The 21811-nt window shown below is 42.3% G+C and overlaps 1 protein-coding gene across 1 annotated transcript in view; it reads left to right on the forward strand.

Annotated features, from left to right (window-relative positions):
• WDR62 (WD repeat domain 62) overlaps positions 1-21811 on the forward strand; it is a gene marked incomplete at its 5' end in the record, with an annotated part of 926258 nt that overhangs the window by 85917 nt on the left and 818530 nt on the right. The window contains 2 exons of the mRNA XM_069207611.1: positions 9264-9326; positions 12099-12156. Of these exons, the coding sequence (XP_069063712.1) occupies positions 9264-9326; positions 12099-12156 (121 nt within the window). The remainder of the gene's footprint in view (positions 1-9263; positions 9327-12098; positions 12157-21811) is intronic.

Consider the following 21811-nt stretch of genomic DNA (forward strand, 5'->3'; position numbering starts at 1 on the left):
GTGTATTCAAGCTTATCATTCATTCCCTTTGGTTGCATGCTGTCAGGTCTCTTGATTTCCCCCCCCCTCCCCCCCAAATTCCCTTAGTAGCATCTTTTTTTGTGATGATCTGTCTACCTTGGCTTGTACAGCTTCTAGTATCTGGAATCTCAACTGTGAAATGTTATGACCCGCCTCCTCCCAACGTGCAGCTATACCGGAAGTGGATGCTTTATTGCGGATGTTGCTTTTGTGGTTGAATATTGTTGCTTTCATTTTTCTCTCGGTTTTTCGCACATACACTTTCCCATAGGGACATTTCAAAGCGAATATCACGTTTTTACTGTTGCAGTCTTCGGAATATCTTCACTTCTTACGAGTATCTCTTGTGGGATGTGTGACAGTATCTCCTGTGATTACATTGTTACAGTGCACACAACTCAGGTACTTCTGCGTTCCCTTAAATGAACGAGGCTGTTTCTGTTTGCTTATGGCTAAAATTTCTTTCAGATTTCTCGAACGGCTTTTGACTTAATATACTTTTAGACCTGACAGCCTTAGGGTGGTCACCCCTAAGTTTTTTTTTTTGCCTGCCTCCCTCCACTTGTTGGACACGGTTTTAGCTGGTTTTAAGACTCTGCGCACTTTACCACTGCTAACCAGTGCTAAAGTGCATATGCTCTCTCCCTTTAAACATGGTAACATTGGATCATACCCAATGGACTATTTAATTTACTTATAATTCCCTAGTAGAGTGCACTATGTGTGCCCAGGGCCTGTAGCCCACTTAAGTAGCCCTTTAACCTTGTCTCGGGCCTGCCATTGCAAGGCCTGTGTGTGCAGTTTCACTGCCAATCCGACTTGGCATTTAAAGTACTTGCCAAGCCTAAACTCCCCTTTTTCTACATATAAGACACCCCTAAGGTATGCCCTAGGTAACCCATAGGGCATGGTGCTGTGTAGGCAAAAGGCAGGACATGTACCTATGTAGTTTACATGTCATGGTAGTGTTAAACTCCTAAATTCGTTTTTACACTGCTGTGAGGCCTGCTCCCCTCATAGGCTAACATTGGGGCTGCCCTCATACATTGTTTGAGTGGTAGCTGCTGATCTGAAAGGAGTAGGAAGGTCATATTTAGTATGGCCGGAATGGTGACATTAAATCCTGCTGACTGGTGAAGTTGGATTTAATATTACTATTTTAGAAATGCCACTTTTAGAAAGTGAGCATGTCTCTGCACTTAAATCCTTCTGTGCCTTACAATCCGCGTATGACTGGGTTTAGTTGACAGCTCCCGTATGCATTCACTCAGACAAACCCCGAACACAGGAAACTCAGCCTCACTTGCATACATCTGTATTTTGAATGGGTCTTCCTGGGCTGGGGAGGTGGAGGGCCTGCTCTCACACAAAGGACTGCCACACCCCCTACTGGGACCCTGGCAGACAGGATTGAACTGAAAGGGGACCTGGTGCACTTCGAAGCCACTCTTTGAAGCCTCCCCCACTTCAAAGGCACAGTTGGGTATATAAACAGGGTCTCTGCCCCTTCAAACTCAGACACTTCCTGGAGAAGAAACTTGTAACCAGAACCTGCATTCTGCCAAGAAGAACTGTCTGGCTACCCAAAGGACTCACCTGACTGCTTTCTGTGAAGGACTGCTACCTTGCTGTTGCCCTGCTGCCTTGCTGCTCTCTGCAGAGGTGAAAAAGTGCTCTCCAAGGGCTTGGATAGAGCTTGCCTCCTGTTCCCTGAAGTCTCAGGACCAAAAAGACTTCATCTCTTCAAGAAGGACTCCTTGTGCGCCGAAATTCGACACACAGCCTGCACCGTGGTGAAAATTTCACTGCACGCCGAACTGGAAAGTGCGCAGCCTGACTTCGCAACTAGAAGATCGACGCAGTGCCAGCGTAGCGACCGGAAATTCGACGCACGGCCCACTGGATCGACTCATAGCCGAGTTGGAACGACGCAGCCTGACTTCCAGAGAGGAATTGTTGCAGCGCATTCCGTGCGGTAGAAAATTCCACTCAACGCCCACCGGATCGACGCAGCTCCTGTGACTTCGTCCTGCCAGCGCAGGAAATCCACGCACCGTCTCCCGGGCTTCTGAAAACCCCGCAACCCGGAGAGGTCCAGGACCGAGCGCCGGAAATCGACGCACAGCCGTCCCTACGTGGAAACAAAATGACGCATCGCCATGTGCGGCCCAAGAAATCGACGCACACCCCTTTGTTTCCATGCTTCTCCTCCTCTGCAGCCCTCTGTGGAGATTTTTCACTCAAACCAGGTACTTTGTGCTTGAAACAGACTTTTTTTGCTTTTAAAAGAATTAAGGCACTTTATATCACTTTTCAGTGATATCTCTACATTTACTTATTGCATCTTTGATCGTTTTGGCCTGCATTTACCAGATAAATATTATATATTTTTCTAAACACTGTGTGGTGTATTTTTGTGGTGCTATATGGTGGTATTGTATGATTTATTGCACAAATATTTTACACATTGCCTTCTAAGTTAAGCCTTACTGCTCAGTGCCAAGCTACCAGAGGGTGGGCACAGGATAATTTGGATTGTGTGTGACTTACCCGGACTTGAGTGAGGGTCCTTGCTTGGACAGGGGGGTAACCTGACTGCCAACCAAAGACCCAATTTCTAACATAAACCATGCAGGATAGCTTGGCATACTGTGAAAACTGACCCAGCTGTAGCTGACTCAAGTCCTGTGCCAGCCACATAGTGAGAAAAGTGCCATTCAAGTACAGGTCTCCGCCCACAGTGCAGCCACCCTCATCCACCTTGTTAGTTCAAGCACTGTTTATTTAAGCTGGAATGGAGTAGCCACTGCAGGGGGGAGCAACTTGGCATAAGCTGCCCTGCATAATACATGGTTGAGTACTAGCTTCCATGCCTCCGTTAACTGATGGACAATAAACGGGCAGTCCCTCTGGACTTCTGCACCCTGCATTAAGCATCTTGGGACGTCCACACTGTCCCTCCACCCCGTCAGCAACGTCTTCTCAAAATTCAGCCCATCCACACACCACTGTGCTGCGTATTGCAGCATTCTGGCTAAATAATCAATTTGCAGGTCTGGAAGGACCAGTCCCTCAAGCTCTATGTCCAACTTCAGTGGCTCCATTTTTCATTATGCTTCTCTTGCCAGGCCACACTAGGGACACCAAGAAACTATTTTGTTTGGCGAACGTAGACCTTGGAATGCCACATAAGGAGTTCTGCAACAGATACATGCTTCTAGGAAGCAACACCATCTGTGGCACTCTGTCCATCACTGACAGCGGCAATCAATTCCACAATCTGATTGACGCTTCTAGAGTCTCAAGCACCTTACCCATATTCAGACGAAAACAGGTGCCTGAAGAGTGTGCCACCTGTATCTAAAGATACTAGAAATGATCCCGCTCCCAGTAGAGTTGTCACAGGCAGATCAGCAGGGTCTGTGCCCTCCAAACCCGCTAGCGGGAAAAACTCAATTTTTTTGCTTGTTGAGAATAGCAGAAGCACGTTCTTTAAACACTTTTCTTGCCCCTGTCTTAATATGATGACAAAGCTAAATCACTTCTTTTTACGGTACTGCATCTATGTAGGTGAAACTTTGACTATTACCAGCAAGATGGTTTGGGAGGATTGTATTCAACGTGCACCCTTTTTTTGTCTTTGAATGCCACCAGTGAATCTTCTATGTACTGCAAAAACACAAATGACAGGACAGCTGCAATCTCTCCAATTCTTTCTTTAGAATCTTACTAAAGATTGAGGGACTTTTATATATCCTTAAACTATTCAATACTAAACAAGACCTTCATTAAGAAACTGAAAAGCAAAAAGGTATTGGCTATCCTCATTCAGGGAAATAGGAATAATGCTTGGCATAAGTCAATGAATGTATACCATTCTGCATCTGGAGAAATTAAAACGAATTCACAGCAGGATTCGGTACCACAGCGCAACATGCGTGTACAATTTTGTTAACTTTTTTCAAATCTCCGACCACCCTCCATTTTGACTTTGATTTTTATTTCTCATCATGGGAGACTTGCAAGCACTCGCACAGAATACCTGGTTCTAACATTTTCTCAGTGAAAGTCTTCATTCTATCTTCTGCTTCTCCTGAACGTTTGTAAAATTGAGTTGTGAGATAAACAGCATCTGGTTGAACCTGTTTTTTAAGTGATTCTGCACTTCTTAATAATCCTATTTCTTTTCCTGTAAAATCCCATACCTATTTCTTTACTGTTTGTCTTAAATCAAGAGCCAGGTCAGGTTTTGTATGAACTGGAAATAGCTGAACACTTGGCTCTTGTTATTTTATTTTAAACTCAGAATCTTCATCTTGAGTTTCTATTGCGACACCATTTGGTGTGCAAGAAGTCACACAGTTCTTCTTGTAAAGCAGTTCTCAGCCAAGTAAATTAACAAGACTTGATTCACACAATATTAATTGGTGTTTGTTTTCCATGGACCCTAATTTAACTGGGACATTTGCTATAATCTGATTATTTCTCTATCTATTACTTATCCCTACAACTTGGACAACTGTTCGAGAGAGCGGTAGGTGTAGTTCCTCAATGTTTCAGGTCTTTCTGCCTCAACTCAAGGGCCCGAGACCAGCAATTTGAATGTGAATTAGAATTTGAATGAAGACCAGTTTGAATAGCTTTCCACATCAGAGCATATAAAGTGACTACGTCTGAGGACCTTATTGTCGACATGTATTTGAGAAGAAAAACTTTTTGTGTTAGATCTTGGTTGTGCAGGTTGAATAAGTCTAACCTGAGAAGGCGACGCATTGTGGGAGGAGATGGAACAGGAGACAGGATACTTTACTTTGTGCAGAAATAAGGAAAGTCACAAAATTTCCTGGGAAGGCTTCTGCCCATAGCTTCTTATAAAATTATGACCTTGCCCAAATTCCTTTATGTGTACATAACACGCCATTTGAGACACCAGAAAGCTACATTGCTAATACTGATATGATATTAAGGTGGCAACTTTGATATATCTTGGAATGAGGGTTACCCACTAATAATTTTATGGACTTTATATAGATCACGCTATCGCAGGGGAATAGCCACGCCAGATGTGAAAACCTAACACAACGTCATATAACTAAAGGTTATTATTGACTGGGGCTTCACACTCCACAGTGACCCTAGATGTCATCGGCCATGTTTGGACACTATCTGTAAGGGAAGACAAAGTAAGCACCTGCCCACACACCCCTGAGAGTATGCAGGGACTCCAGTAGCACAATAGGCTGGCAGGGAAAACTAACATTGGCTACTCAGCTGTGGAAAGAGAAAGCCTTCAAAGAAATCTGTAAATTGTCTGGCTCCCAAAAGTGAGAACTGGTATGTCATCTATAAAATAAAGTTTGCTAAGTTAATGTTTATAAGTTAACAGTTAAGTTAACAGTGTGAGTTTTCAGAATTTGATAGCAGAAAAATATATGCACATGTAGAATTGCAGCTGAGGGAAATGTTTGAATGCTGCATCATCGACTTTAGGAGGTAAACCACGCCTTAGAGTAAAAGTGGAATGAGCCCCAAATACAGTGTTGTGTTGCACATTTTCCAGGTTTTCAAGTACTCCAGTAGGATTTCCTGTTTGCATTCCTGGATGAACCCTCCTCTAATATATTAACTGGTATGTATAAAGACACTGGGAAATATCCTGCATAGGGGGGCGGTGAAGGGAGTGGTAGTAAAACTCTTTGAAACTCCATTACAGGAATATTAACTAAATCCCCACTAAAAGATACAAATATATCCAACTGACACATGCACTCCATGGGGAACAAGCAATTTGGGTGGATATCCCCAAAAACACACCCCTGGAAAACTGGGTCCTACAAGGAAGGATAACTCCGAGACCAGTGTGACAACTCAACCGCACCATAATCTATCATGCTCCAGATTGCCTCCAAACCCTCCAGGTGGAAAAATGAGATTGAAGTGTTAGAAGACAGTGATTGGGGGTTGGCTCTGATGCACTCAAGGGAAATAGCAATCAAGACTCGTCTGATTGATATAATTGAAAATATTGCATCAAACCTATTATAATGGCAGCAAACTATTTAAAATTGGGAGGTTGGCAAATCTCAACTGCTTCCGATGCAATAGAGGAATATCCTGTGGTAGGAGCCCGAGATGTAATACAGAAGAGGGCAGTTTCTTTCAAACTATCTGGGGAGGTCCCAAGATCAGAATGTACTGAGATACGTGATACAAGAACTAGAGGCTAGGACCTTGAGATCCCAAAAATGCATCACTTAGTAATCTTTGGGATCCCGGAAGATGGGTCGAGTGGGCGTTGGAAAAAAAAACTCTTTGAAACTCCATAACAGGAATACTAATCAACCCTCACCCAAAAATACAAATATATCATGATCTATCATGATGAGTTGAGTGTAATGCTTGTAACTCCCAGCCCGGACTTTCATCAACGTAGTCACTCTGCCTCACTTCTGCTTAAAATAGCATACCCATTATTGTTAAGGGAAGTTTGCCCCACTTGTTCACGTCCAACTGGAAGTCCTCTAAGACCCTAACAAGTTCCCCTCCAGCAGCCTGTTTCTGTTTATTTTAACCTGATTACCCAGGTATTTTAAGCCCATTTATGAGATTTGAAAGTCCCTGGTCACTACCCTGAACCCTCTCATTCTCCTATCTGATATAGGGTTGATTTGTCCCAGTTAATGCAATTCCCCAAATAAGCCTCAAAGCTGTAGATGATTGATAGGACCGCTAGGATCACCATTTCTGGATCAGAAAGATAGAGCAGTATGCTGTCAGCGTGAATTGAACTTTTTTCAGGTTCCCTGTCACTTCAGTTACGTCTGCTCTACAGCACACACAACTTGCCAAGCTTGTCAGACATAACGCAAACAGTAGCAGGGAGAGGGGGCACCTTTGCCTAGTTCCTTTTCCCAACTTAGATATATCTGACAACACCCCATCCACCGCACTGTTGCCGTAGGGCCCTTGTATAACAGGGCTATCCATGCACAAAACGTTGATCCAAACCCAAAGTGTCTCAGGTTCAAATGGAGTTACTTTCAGTCATTGGAATCAAAGGCCTTTTCGGCATCCAATGAAAGGGTAGCACTGGGTTACAGATCATGCTTTGTAGAATCGAGCCACACATGTAGTTATCTCAGATTGAGGCGAGTGTCTCTTTCCGGCATAAATTCCCATCTGGTCCTCGTGTAGCAGGCAGCTGGTCCTCTTGGCTACCCCGGTAGCCAGGATCTTGGCTAATACCTTACTATCAGTTGTGAAAAGGGAAGACGGTGTGTAGGAGGCACAAAGGTCTCTAGATTTATCTAGTTTGGGGATCACTGTTGTGATTGCATGATTTAGGTCCAGCTGAAGTTATTTCACATCCCTAGCTGTGTGATCCAGAATTCTGAGATGTGGTTTGAGCATTTGAACCAGGCGTTTGAAAAATTAGCTCCCAGCACTTTCCCAGAGTTCATTACCAGCAGGGCCTCTCCTATTTCTCACTTGGACAAGACTACCTCTTCCAACACTGGGAGTGGCAGTTCCCTTAGAATGTCTTTTGTGTCAATTTTAGCCTGTCCTGTCCTTGCAGCATTTAGTTTCCAGTAGTATTGTGCAAATCTCTAGGCTATGTCTTTGTCTGCATGGACCACTTCTCCCATTGCTCTTTACCTCTGCCACCCATCTCACTACTACTTCTCATCTAGCCAGCCATGCCAGGTGTCGGCCTCACTTAGCCAATGTTTCTTATAGCTTTCCCAAGGGCAGAGAGGAAGCAGTTAAGGGTTACTTTGTGAGTAAGAGAACGGTATTGTTCCCAGTGCATTTATTGTTGTGCACCAAAGGTCACATGATGTCCATCTGGTTTAGACACACACACTGAAAGATTTTTTTTGGTTAATTCAGAAAACTCCTACCAGGATGGGAGGGGCGGAGCTGTTCCCTGTTCCACTTATTTTTGAAAGAGCTGCCTCCAGCACACTCACAAGTATAGGGTGTCTTTAGTCACTCTATACCTATTGGTGGCTGGGGAGGGGAAGGGAGGAAATTTCCAGAACCAGATGTAGAAAGAGCTAAAATTCTCTACTGCGACAACGACTGGCCTGTACTTCAGAGGACTGCCCTGCTGCTTGAGGCCTGCCTTGCCGTTTGGTCTCAGACTACCATGGCCTAGTTGGCTGGCCACTAGTTCTGAGCTACTGGGACATTGAAAGCTCCAGCAACCTTGAACCTGCAACTGGACCCTGCGAAAAGTGAGTCCTGCCCTCCAAGTGGTTCCTCGCTAGTACTGGACCCTTGGGTGTTGTGCTGAAGGTGTCCAAACAGCCAAAAACGGACACTTGCGACTTTTCCATCAAAAAGTGGCCTCAGAACCTACCTGCTAGCCAATCTCCCCAAGATGTATTGCTGAATGACTTGACTTTGCGGTGGCTGTAGCTACGTTCTTCAATGCAGCAGCAAATGCTGTTCAGTGGCACTTCTCCGTAGGGCAATCCAGCCTTGTGGAGCTGTCTGCTACAGCCCACAGCTCCGTCCTGCTGGAGATGTTCAACTTCAAACTAAAGTGAAAAAGTCGGACCGTCGAAATCTTCACTGCAACTTCTTTCTGCAACTCCGCGATGGTGCCACTTCCTACTTGGACAGCTGCCTGGCCCTGCTGAACTTTACCTTTTCAGCAACTTTTCTTCAAAATTCCATGTTATTCCAAAGGTGAGGTTAGGCCCCATCCACTGGGTGTATCCAAACCGCGCTCCATCCTGGTCGGCTGTAACCTTAGACTTTGCTGCAGTCTTGCGCGACTGGGTGCCCACGGTTGGCACTTTGACCTAAAAACTTTAACAATTCATAACTAGTTCCACTAATTAAAATTATTGTGATGTCAAAATATTTATTGCATTTTCTCAATTTTTCCAAATTGATGTGGGATTTTTCTTGTGTTGTATTTTCCCCTTTTTTAATATTTGAGTGTTGCATGAATACTTTACGCATTGCCTCTAAATTAGGCCAGTCTGCTTTGGTACCATCTACGAGACGGTTAAGCACCGGTTTATTTGGTGACTTTTGTGGTTTAAACTGACTGGGATTGTGGTTGTCGCATGGTTGTTGCTTGAGAAGAGTCTTCACCCCTCATTCAAAAATGCAAATTTCTACACTGAGTACGTAGGAGACCAGGAAAATGGCTGTTCTATTGTGTGAAGAAGCTGTGCTGGAAGAATGACAACTGTATTTGATTAAAGTGCCTTTTGTTTTTTTTTCAGGTGCGTTATTGTCCTTTTCTGCCCAAAAAAGAATAAGCAAACTCACATCTTCAATAATTCCAGGTATTGTACATTTACAAGACATCTTTTCCAAATTGCATTACCCTGTAGAATATTTGTCACCAGGCCAATACTGCTAAGGTTTCATTATCTTCTTAAGTGCAAAGCTTTCAAAAATTACTTTGGAAAACAGCATTCCTGTCTGCTCCCATCACTTGATCTGTTGGAGTGTATTACGTTCCGTCTTTGATAGGTGCAGATTTTATTCTGTATTAGCAAGGAACCTTCTTTTATTTTATGTATTACTTATACATAAGATATACAGTAAAATATAATAGAACATATTCCAGGCAGGGTCACAATATGATACCTACATTGCAGTACTCATACTTTTATATTCCTAGAATTCCTCCCAGATAACCCAATCACTAGGCATCCTTATAACTTAGATACAGGAGCTGATTGCTTGGTGGTAAGTATACCAGAATGTGATTTGTCTGGCATTATTTCCAAATGGCTACGGTGAGTTTGACAAAGTACTTGCCTAGCGGAGCTCATGTGTCTTTTAGAGGTCTTCCAGTTCTTGGAAGTGGCTCCATATACAGTTTGAATTGTTAATTACACCGTAAGCCATGTTTGTGAGCAGGGGCGGCCCCTCCTCCCACAGTTTCTTGTCCTCTCTTTTTAGCAGTAAGTAATGCTAATACTTTAAACTTTGGGTACACATCTGAAATTATATTAACCCAACCCAGCAAGAATATTTGGGACATGTTGCTAATGTTTGTGTGAATCATGCGAGAGACCGATTGAGTTGCTTGCTGCCAAAATATATAAATCATGGGGCATGACTCAGCTGAATGCAGGAAATTAGCTTCCAGTCCTCGGCATGGTGCACATCTGGAATCTGGACGTGGACACCATTGATAGTCATCTCTGTGTGCAGTTGTAAAGCCCATGGAGCATCAAAAGTGAATCAATAGGAGTTTGCTATTTGGTGTTAATATACCAGTTTGTGAGCACCAGTGCTTCCTTGCCATCTTCGAGATAATTCCATATTATGTTGATCTCTGGAAGAAGTGGCATCTTTGAGGGACATACTTGGCATCACCCTGTTTATGAGTTTTTGGGGGATATATCTGCAAGAAGTTGGAAAATGGTGGGTTCCGGCGTAAATGTTGCTGTGAGTTTCCTGCTAGCTTTTTTAAGGGCATGATAGAGGAAACTATTTAAGATTGTGTGGCCTACTACTAAAGACATCCATTCCATGGGGAATAAATCCTCACTGTAGAGATCGCCCATTCAGTAATTCCTAACATGCATAATTGTGATATTAACTTATCTTCGCTGGTCATTGCCAATTGTGGGCGCAGTATCAACGGAATCCCTTGTGAGTTTGAAATATCATTAACATATTTGCTAAGCATGCCTGCTAATGCTTAGGTGGCACAGTGCATTTTGTTGACCTCTGATTTGGGAATTACTTTGTTTACAGATCAAAGTAGTGAGTGGGGTGGATAAGCAATGCAGCCCTCAACCAGTCAGTGGGCCATGTACAGTTGAGGTTGGAGCCTGTAGGAGGCACAAAATGCTCTTGAGCACACAGGTAATACAACTCTACATTTGGGATCTCAAAACCTCCCAGATAGTTCAGCAGTGTGATGCTAATCTAGCTTTTTTTCCCTGCCCAAACCAGTTTCATCATCGGTGACTTCAGAGGCAAAATAAAGCTTTATTGATATTGGGATATTGCTGAAGTTGCATAAATGTTTAAGGCAAATCACCTTTTTTACTAGCCCAGTTCGCGCTGCCATTGAAAGTAGAAGTTTGATACATCTGGGAACCTGGTCTTCAAATCTTGAGACGGTCTTGAAATAGTTTTATTTTATAATTTCCCTTTGTTTTGGCTGACCCGTGTCCCCAAATGCCTATTCGGCCTAGTGCACCATTTCAAAGGGAAGTCTAATATAAAAGCGAAAGAAAAAGAATTTCATATTTTGCAAGTATGCTCTGACACCTGGTGTATGCTAACAATCATGGACTTTGTGACAATAAATAGAATCCACCAGATTCTAAGGTGCAATCCAACCTTGCATCTTACGAGGTGTAAGGCTAGGTTGGCAACTGTATTTTATACCACTAGCAATCGTGGCTATAAAACCAGCAGTCTTGTTTGTTCATGAATTACAAAAATAATACAAAGGAGATCTAGCGACTTAGAGAGAAGGATAATTTGAAGGTTTAATTTGTTGGGTACCGGAGAAGCTCTTCAGGTTAAGGTTTCATTGGTGCGCTATTTAAGCAGAAGTGAGGCAGAGTGACTGCGTTCATGGAGGCCCGAGTGGGAGTTTCAAGCATCACATTCAACTCATCATGGCAATTAGGAATACATTTAAGTTCGAAATTGAACTTTGCGTGGTTTGGTTAGGTGGGACGTGGGGTGATCAGGTGAAGGTCAGGAAGAAAGGGCAACTCTCTAGATATGAAAAAAATATATTATGTCATCTATAAAATAAAGTTTGCTAAGTCAATATTTTATAAGTTAACAGTGTGAGTTTTCAGAATTTGATAGCAGAAAAATATAATACACATGAAGAATTGCAGCTGAGGGAAATGTTTGAATGCTGCATCATCGACTTTAAGAGGTAAACCCCGCCTTACACTAAAAGTGGAATGAGCCACAAATACAGTGTTGTGTTGCACATTTTACAGTAGTATAACTTTTTAAGTACTCCAGTAGGATTTCCTTTTTGTATTCCTAGATGAGCCATCCTCTAATTTATTTTTGGAATGTTTAACTTTTGATATTTCCTTACAGTAATAATGTATTTGTTTCAGAAAACCACTCCGCGCTTTGTCTTTCTCACCAGATGGAAAGTATATTGTGACTGGAGAGGTGAGTTTCAATTGCATATTAACATATGCAGTTTTATATTTAATAATGTATTGCTGATGTTTACATTCATCTGTTTGCTGAAAACAGATTTGTCAGCAGCTGGTTGGCTCACCATTTTGTAACAAAAGTTAGAAATTATGATTCAGGTTCGTGGTTGGTACAAATCTGCCTATGGCCAATCTATAACCCTGTGCCAGACCACCGACTCAGCCATCAAAAGCTAGTTTCTGGCCATCTTTCATGTTTCTGAAAAGGATTAGCTACCGTTGATTTTAAATCGGCAATACACGGATCAGATCAGATCATATCAGAGCAGATTAACTCAGATCTGCATAAAAATATGATTGTCAGTGTCGTTAATTTTGAAAGTTTTTTTTTCTCCACAGTGTGAGAGCGTATTTGTTCCAAACGATTGCAAACCGATTATTAGAGCCCAGGGTACTAAGAAATCAATTTCAAAAGATCCGATGAATACCATCATGACAAAGACTTGCTGATCCACTGCAGCCCTGTCCTTTTCATTTCATTCAATTTACTGTCACCTAAAAAAATCCATTGAATAAAGGAAACAAGACCATTATTTATGATTTATAATTTACATAAAATACATTATACAAGACAGCAATAAAATCGAAGCAATAAAAACTGTCATTTTAACATTTGGTCAGCACAATGATCAACATCTGTCGCTGTCAGTTCTGTATCAGAATTACTGATTTTGCATGCTAAGTTGATTCTAGTTATTTTGATACAGAAAATACCACAAATTTCTGCCACTTTCTTTGATTCCACTAAAGAAAAAGTCATCTGTGATATCACCAGAACTTACTTCCCCAAGCAAGGTGTTGCTATATCTTCCTCAACACCTCTTGAATGACGATGATGACGACTATTCTCAAGACGAAGGCCCCTTTAGTGCGGCTAGCAGGCCATCTCAACTTCATGTCAAATGTCAGGATTTCGATGACAATGACAATCAATACCAAGATGACTACTACTCTGCGAGAGACCAAGCAGAGCCTTTTCAATTTGAATATTTTGATGAGAATCCCTCAAACAATGCCAATGTCTTTGGTGACAAACCTACAAAATATGTTACCATATTATTATTAAAAACTTCCACCCTCCGCTCTTGCCACGCCTATCACACAACCTTTATAGGTTGGAAAAGGTACCTCAAACTCCTGCCTCAATTCTGCTGAGAGTTCTGCCAGAACTGGATTTAACTATCCCTTTGGCCCAACCTCCACAAGATGACCTTCAATCTACAGATGAGGAAAGAGAGGAGGGAGAAATACTGGATAATGCAACACAGCCTAATGAGTGGGACGACTGTTTAACACCCACTCCATCGTCACCTTTCGCAACGCCGGTGGATTCTCCGCCAGAGGATATAGGCGGATTTCACAATCTAACGGAGAGAGCAAAAAAATGGTTTGAGTTACCTCTTCTTACTAGAGGAACATACTGCTTTCTCTATGACTCCAAGGAACCAGTTAAATGTCTGAGAGCTATCCCATTTGTGGATTTCATATGACAGGAAGGCTTTAAAACAGTGAGGAACCCAGCTACAATACCTGCACAGATACCATGTTTGGAGAAAAAATATAAAGCCCCAGAAGATTCTCCAACGTGTTTGATTGGCCATCCTAAACCAGATTCTGTGGTCTTCCAGGCAGTACAACAGCGCTCAAATAATCCCTCCACGCCAATATCTCCTGATAGAATAGAGATGGACATCGTCTTGACAACAACGGTAAACAATTCTCCACAATATCACAGCATGACGGTTAAAGAAGCAAATTCTTTGGCCATTCTAGGCAGATATGACTGACAAATGTGGTCAGATATTTCTACATATATCAACCACCTACCTGAAGATTCTGAACTAGAGGCAAGAAAGATACTCCAAGAAGGGAAACGGATAGCAGCAGAAATAATTGACTGTGCCATTGACATCTCGTTAACGGGATTCAGACAACTGACAGGCGCTACAGTTTTACGCAGACAGGGTTGAATGAAATCTACCTCCTTACACACAGAGATACAGGGCAAAATACTAGATATGTCATATGACAGGGAGTCCCTCTTTGATAAACATGTGGATGAAGCCTTACAGTCCATCAAGGTGGACACGGATGCAGCAAGCTCTCTGGGCACATTGAAATACAGAAAACAATCCTTCCAAAGAGTTAGAGGCAGTGAAACGAACTCCTTTCGCGGAGGGTACCAGGCATATAGACCGCAATTTCAATCAGGTCAGACATCCTATCAACCACAGTATGGGCAACAACAGCAGTATAGATTACCACCCACAGCAGTGTACAATCACCCCACAAGAGGGAAGCTTCATACCCATGTCAGGAAAAGAGGTAGAACGCAGTGACCACACGTTGATACCTCTCCCATAACCAAAATTGGAGGTCGCCTAACAAACCACTTCACACAGTGGTCAGTGATAACATCAGACAAGTGGGTATTAGATATAGTATCCAAAGGGCACCCTTTGGAGTTCCTCCAGAAGCCTCCAAACACCTCTCCATCAGGACCACCGCCTCCATGTTTAAAGCAACCCCTCAAAGAAATATCCACCATGCTACAAAAAGGAGCTTTGGAGGTTGTTCCACCTCTTCAAAAAGGCTGGGGGTTTTACTCCTGTCTGTTTCTAGTGCAAAAACCTTAGGGAGATTGGCATCCCATTCCAGATTTGCGAGTTTCAAACAAGTCGCTGAAGAAACAAACATTTTGCATGGTTACACTTCAAGACATTCAACACCTCTTGAATGCTGGAGATCACATGACCTCTCTAGATCTCCGAGATGTATATTTTCATACCCTAGTACATCAAAATCATCACAAATTTCTCTGCTTCTTGGTAGCTGGTACACATCTCCAATTCATGGTCCTGCCATTTGGGCTAAAGTCAGCCCCCATAATTTTTACCAAGATGCTAGCTGCAATAGCAGCTCATCTATGACAGCTAGGAATTCAAGTGTTACCATACGTGGATGATTGGCACATAAAGGCATCAATGCACCATCAGGTGGTACAACACACATTCATTCGCCTCAGTGTTTGAAAATCTGGGCCTCACAATCAAATATCAAAAGTTGCATATCCATCACACAAAAAGACTAACTTTCTTGGGGGCACGTCTTGATACCATACAAAACATTTTCATCCCAGGAAAGGCAGCAAACAATCTGTCAGATGGCTCACAAACTCACTACAAAAAAGTTTTTCAGTATGGACCTACAATTTGTTCATGGGAATGGTTTCTTCATGCAGTGCGCTTGTCTAGAATTGTCGACTGCGTATTCGTCTACTTAAAGAACAGCTAAACAAACAGTGGCTCCAGGTGAATGGCTTCTTCGAGGATCGCATTCAGATAACTTCAGAAATAAAAACAGCCATGTCTTCGTGGACAAAACAGTCACATCTGTCCAAGGGGTTTTAATATCTGCAGCAGACCCCAAATTTTATCCTAACCACAGATGCTTCCCTTGAAGGTTGGGGTGCCCACCTTCAAGATTTGCAAGTAAGCGGCAACTGGGGTCAAACAGACAAGAAGCTTCACATCAGCCAGCTACAGTTAAAGACGATCGAGCTCCCACTCGGAGCCTTCTTACCCAAAATACAGAAGGCAACAGTCGTCATAAGAAAAAACACCACCACCAAAATGTTCTACCTGAACAAACTGGGAGGAACAAGATCATTAGCGCTATCACATTAAGCTCGGCGCATATGGAAGTGGGTCCTGGAAAATCAAATTTTTCTAAAAGCAGGTTCAGAAACAGTCCAACCTCTTGGCAGACTTGTTAAGCAGAACAATCATCCCGTATCACAAGTGGGAACTGGACCATCAGATTCTTAGTGAACTCTTCCAATGATGGGGCAGGCCGAATTTTGATCTTTTCGTCACAAACAAAAACAAGAAATGCCCATATTACACAAGCTGGCATCCCCAAAAAGGATTGTGAGGAACTGCCTTTTTGATGAGATGGTCAGGAATTTATGCCTTTGCTTTTACCCTGATTCTGTTGATCCCCAGGGTGCTCAGCAAGATAAAAACAGGATGGCGCCACCGCCTCCTCCGCACAGCACCCAAATAGCCCGGACAGTTCTGGTTCACAGAACTTTTTCTGTACTCGGAACGACCGCATGTTCAACTCAGACTCCAGCCTTACTGACCATGAACCAGGGCCAAGTCAGACATCCGGACCCATCATCTTTACACTTATCTGCCTGGTTCCTGGATTCATTGAATTCTCCAAATAAAATCACCCCACCAGACAGCAGAGAGATACTAGCAAAAGCCAGGGGTGGATACTACCAATACAATCTATATGTTTAATGGGAAGTGCTTCTACTTGTGGAATCCACCCTCTTACATTGCTTCTGGAGCAGATACTCCCTTATTTGCTCCACCTAGCTAAATCTGGACTTTCTTTTTTATCAATCAGAGTACATTTGGTGGCAATTTCCAGGTTCAGACGTTCTCAGAATGCTCCTTCCTTATTGTAAAGCAATTCCTCAAAGGTCTTTTTAGAGCATTCCCTCCTGTTCAAAAACCTCCACCAACATGGTTCCTAAATAGTTTTAGGACACCTCAGGAAGCCACCATTTGAGCCCATTCACAAATCTGAGGTAAAATACCTTATTTGGAAAACATCACTTTTAGTGTCTCTCACATCAGCCAAGAGGGTAAGTGACATCAAGGCGTTTACCCTTTTCTTCATTTTATGGCAAACAGTGTTATACTTCGAACAAATCCTAAGTATATACAGAAAGTTCCATCCGACTTCCATCTAAATGAGCCAGTGGTCCTGCGAACCTTCTTTCCAAATCTGCAAACAGCCATGGAGAAGGTTCTACTTTCTCGAGATGTTAAGAGATGTCTGAAATTCTATGTACAAAGAACCCATCAAATACGGAAAACAGACTGTTTGTAGCCTATGGAGATGTAAAGAAAGGTTATTCCGTATCAAAACAGATCATCACTAGATTGATTGTGTTGACTATACAGTTCTGTCATTCTCAAGCTAGGAAGCCCTTAGAGAGCAAAGTTGAAGCCCATTCCACCATAGCTGTGGCCACATTGGCAGCTTTTATTGCTGCAGTGCCTTTACAGTGTATCAGCCCCACAGCAATGTGGTCCAGGAGGCACTTGTTTACGAAGCATTATTGCCTTAATGAAGCCTAAAAAACGGATACGGATGTCGGGCAAGCAGTGTTAAGACATCTGTTCCACTAAGGTGAGCCTCTATTTTTTCCCACCTTCCACTAAATATATGTGTTATAAGAACGTGAGTATTGTTATTGTTATTAGTATTAATAGTATTTGTTATTATTAATAATTGTTATTTGTTATTATTATAATTATTCTTTGTTATGGTTATCATTGTTTCAATAATTAATAATAGTATTTTGGTTACATAACTGTAACTATGGTTTTGGTATTGGTATTTTTCATAGATTCACATGTGACCCACCTCCTCCCCTTAGAGGCTCCCCTCAAACATGCAGCTACTTACTTCACACTCATACTAGAAACTGAGGGAATCAGCCTCTGTTGGGAGTGTTCTAGAGTCACCTGATTGGCTGTAGTTCAAGTTGGGTTATTTAAAAAAAAGAAAACACACAGATAGTCTATCACAGTGATTGTCCATTGCCATTAAGGCCTAAGGTAGTCCACCTACTGCTATATTAAAAGGTCCAGAAGGACTCCCACCTTGATGGGGATGATTAAAGCATGTGAATCTATGAAAGATACCAGTACTGGAGAACAATAGTTACAGGTAAGTAACCAATTTTCTTTTCCAGAGTCTCAGAAAATTTCTAATAAAAATTTCAGTAGTCCCAAAAGATTAACATTGTAGTGTGCCAAAAGAGTCTTGAATTGCAACACTAACCCCTGGTGCTCTGTTGATTTTAATCAAATCAAAGCAGAATTTATTTGGACGAAAGTTAAACCAGTCATTTATTAAAACCTTTTCACGACAATCTATCAATAAAATATCCTAAAAACAAAACTCATTTAGACATATAAATCAGCATTTAAAACTAAATGTTTAATAGAACAGGGGCTCCCGCCTCCCGGGAGTAAGACAGTATTCAAACGTTACAGTGCATAGACTTTTTCTTATGGTAATAGCAGCAATTATATAACTGAGGACTGCAGTGCATACATCAAAATAAGACATAGATTGCATGTAAACCAACCCCTCTTTGTATGTTAAATATTTGTGAAACAAAATGTGACACAAAAAATCTCAACCTTGGAGAGGCATATAGTGTGCAAAATAGCATAAAGTGAAAAGTGGATTGTTAAGTTTGCCACACACAGGGGGCATTGAGGTAGAGATGCGTGTCAAGTACCACAGACCGGAAAAGCCACTTAATGATGGACTATATTCAGCCTTAATCTGGTTGAACAAAATCTGTGTTCTGGTTTCACTATCCACAACAAATGTGACTCCACACTAGATATTATGCAAATCTGCATATATCTCATAACTGTAGGCATGTCTAAAACACTCACCAACCTAGATTGTTCCCTAGCTGAATTATAAAGTATTATTAGTTTCGCGTTAAGGATAGCAAGAATATTTTCAGGGTTATCAAAAAGAGATCTACAACCTAAATTTTAAAAGGTACGTTTTACAAAAGCCATCCATTGAATTGAGTTCATATTATCCAATCGTAAACAGTCAACCAGTACTCTACTAGAAAAGTGGGCTTGAGGGGTGCACAATATTTTTAGCCACAAAAGTAAAGGTGCCAGCTTTTTTTACTATATTCGCTAAAACCCATCCCTAATTTGTTATGAACAATAAAGCTCGCAGTAACCCTAGGAATTTCTGCCAGTCTGCACAAAAAACTATTTTCAGTGGCCTGGAGTTTCCCCACAGCTGTATACCCCAAACTCAGGCGTCATACGTTCCTACTGCTAGGCATGTACTCTTTTATAAAGCTGAATCATCTCCTGCACCAGTTTTTGTCCTAGTATTTTTGCAAACCTAAATATAGGCCTCTCGAAGACCCCCCCCCCCCCCCCCCCACCACCATTTTTTGCTCTCCCTGAGCCAGGGGTCTCCAACCTTTTTCTGTAGTGAGAGATGATTCTGAACAGTGAAAATCACTGTGAGCTACTGAAGGCCAAGGCACTTGTGGAGTGTTACTAGATGCTCCCCGCCCAACTCACTAAGTCTAATGTCAATACAGGCAGAAACTATGGTTTGAACAAAATACTTTTTAACTTTGTGCGCTATGACAGGGCTGACGTGTGCCATTGAGAGCGTGGTCTTCTGTGTGTATTAATGGGATACATGTGAATAGGCGAAAGCCTGTGTCATATTTACTAGTGGCACAGGACATACCCTTCCCCATATGTGGAACTGTTATATGTATAACTCAAACATACAGCCTTTTTTTAATGGGAGAATTTTAAAGTGCATAATAATGTTCTGCAAAAATATTTATAATTAGGAATATTTTTCTGAACTTTAAAAATGTCAGTGTTGCATTTACAAACATCAGGCATTTTGTACTCATTGGCCTGAAGACAGAGTGCCACATTTACAACAGAAAAATACAGCCATTTATTTAAATGAGAGGAATTTAAAGTGAAGAAACATGCTTCACAAAATATTAAGACCTAATTGACTCTATTTAATATAAACATTTTTCTTCACTTTAGATTACGCAGAAGAAAAATCTACTTTACAGCTGTAAATATAGCCAGTATCTACTGGCCACTGTGAGTAAGAGGCCTGCTGTTTGTAAATGTGACACTTTGAAATGGGAGACAATTAAAATGAAAAGTTAACTGAATCATTCATTTAACACTTCATTTTAATTTTCTCCTGTTTAAAAGCATTCAGAAACATAATTTTGTTCTCAGGGTATTAGACAAGGACTTTAAGATAAGATTTAAATCAGTTCCTCACTTCTGGTCATACATCTGACCCTGCTATCTGCGCCTAAAAGTAATATTGTAAAATAAACACAGCCTTCCCTTAACTTTAAAAGGGAAATGTGACCCCGTGCTCATTTAAACTGAACTGAAGGATGTGAGCTACTCTGAAGGTGTCTTCAAGGTACCCTACCTGTAGCTGGCGATTGCCTGGTTGGAGACACCTGCTCTGCACTCCCGTTTGACTCAAATAAAATGCATAAATAATTAAAGGTTAAGGTGGTTACAATAGGTCTCCCTCCCATATAAAAAGTCTAAGACGTCACATCTTTTGGCCGCATGACATTACAAAATACTTTTGATGATTAGCCTTAAGCTTGAGCCCTAGCATAAAATTATTAAAACCTTCCAAAGGATTTTGCTGACCATTCATTGTGCGCGCCAAAAGGACTTCATCATTTGCATATAATAGTACTGATACTGGCTGATTTCCCATCCTAGGAACGTCCTCAGTGCACCTACTTAAAACTGTATCCAGGGAATTAATATTAAATGCAAAAAAGAAGGGGTCAAGTATACAACCCTGCCTGACTCCCCTTACCACCCTAGTATGGGGGTGTACAATCCCCAAACCGCGTGCAACACACTCTGGTGGAGGAATCCTGGTGTAACTGCCTTAGAAGATTTAGTAATGGGGTATCTATACCTGCCTGCTCCATCAAACCCCACGATATATGTCCCGGTCTTCCAAATCAAAGGCACAGGAGAGATCCATGAAAGCCGTGTGCGGTACACCTCTCCTGGCCGTCACATATTTACCAAAAATAAGAGTAAGGTTTAGTGCCTGCTCTACAGTTCTAAACCTGATTGGAAACCATACTGTACTGGCTAAAAAAAATTAATCTTATCCACGAGGACTCTTATTTCCCCAAAATTACCCGGCCCAATAACTTCAATGTTGTATCAATCAATGAAATTGGGCGATAACATGCGGGCAGGTTCCGATCACCTTTCTTATAGATAGGGATAATTATTGATTCCTCCTACGAGGGACTTAAGCCGCATTTCTGATGGATACACCTACCTGTGGATTCCTCACCAAAAGAATTCTCCCCTTGCGCCAGCCTCGACGCAAATGTCTTCTAGCTCTGCACGTCGACGATGACGTCACAATCGCCCGACTCCGCGCGACGCCGTATGATGTCATTCAGGCAATAAGAAGCCCTCGTCGACGTGCAGACGTCAGTTCCCTTTTTTCCGTGCCTCCGAGTAACGGTTATTTCTTCGAGGCTCACAGGGAGCTACTGTTTCGAACGACGGTTACAATGTCGCAGCCAAGGAAATCTGGCTTTAAACCATGTAACCAGTGCGGGGGTCGGATGTCTGTTACCGATCCCCATGAGAATTGCCTCTGGTGCCTTAGCTCCGACCATGAGGTCGAGTCATGCGGCTCCTGCCAGCGCATGAATCCTAAGGCACTTAAAGAGAGGGAGGCAAAATTGTTCTTGGCTCGGTCCAAGAAAAAGAAGGAGAGGCGTCATCGGAGGGAGTCCTCTTCAAGATCCTCGAGATCTCATCATCACCATGGTGACTCTCGGTGCCATCACGGTTCCCGGCGCCGATCGAGCAAGGGACGGTCCAGATTGAGATCGGCTTCTCCATCAGCTCGGCGCCGTCCGACGTGGGAGATTAGCCCGACCGTCACCCCTCTACCTCTTACGACCCCGACGTCACCCGGGT

This window comes from Pleurodeles waltl, chromosome 9 (genome assembly GCF_031143425.1).
Source record: "Pleurodeles waltl isolate 20211129_DDA chromosome 9, aPleWal1.hap1.20221129, whole genome shotgun sequence".
NCBI classification, from domain to species: domain Eukaryota; kingdom Metazoa; phylum Chordata; class Amphibia; order Caudata; family Salamandridae; genus Pleurodeles; species Pleurodeles waltl.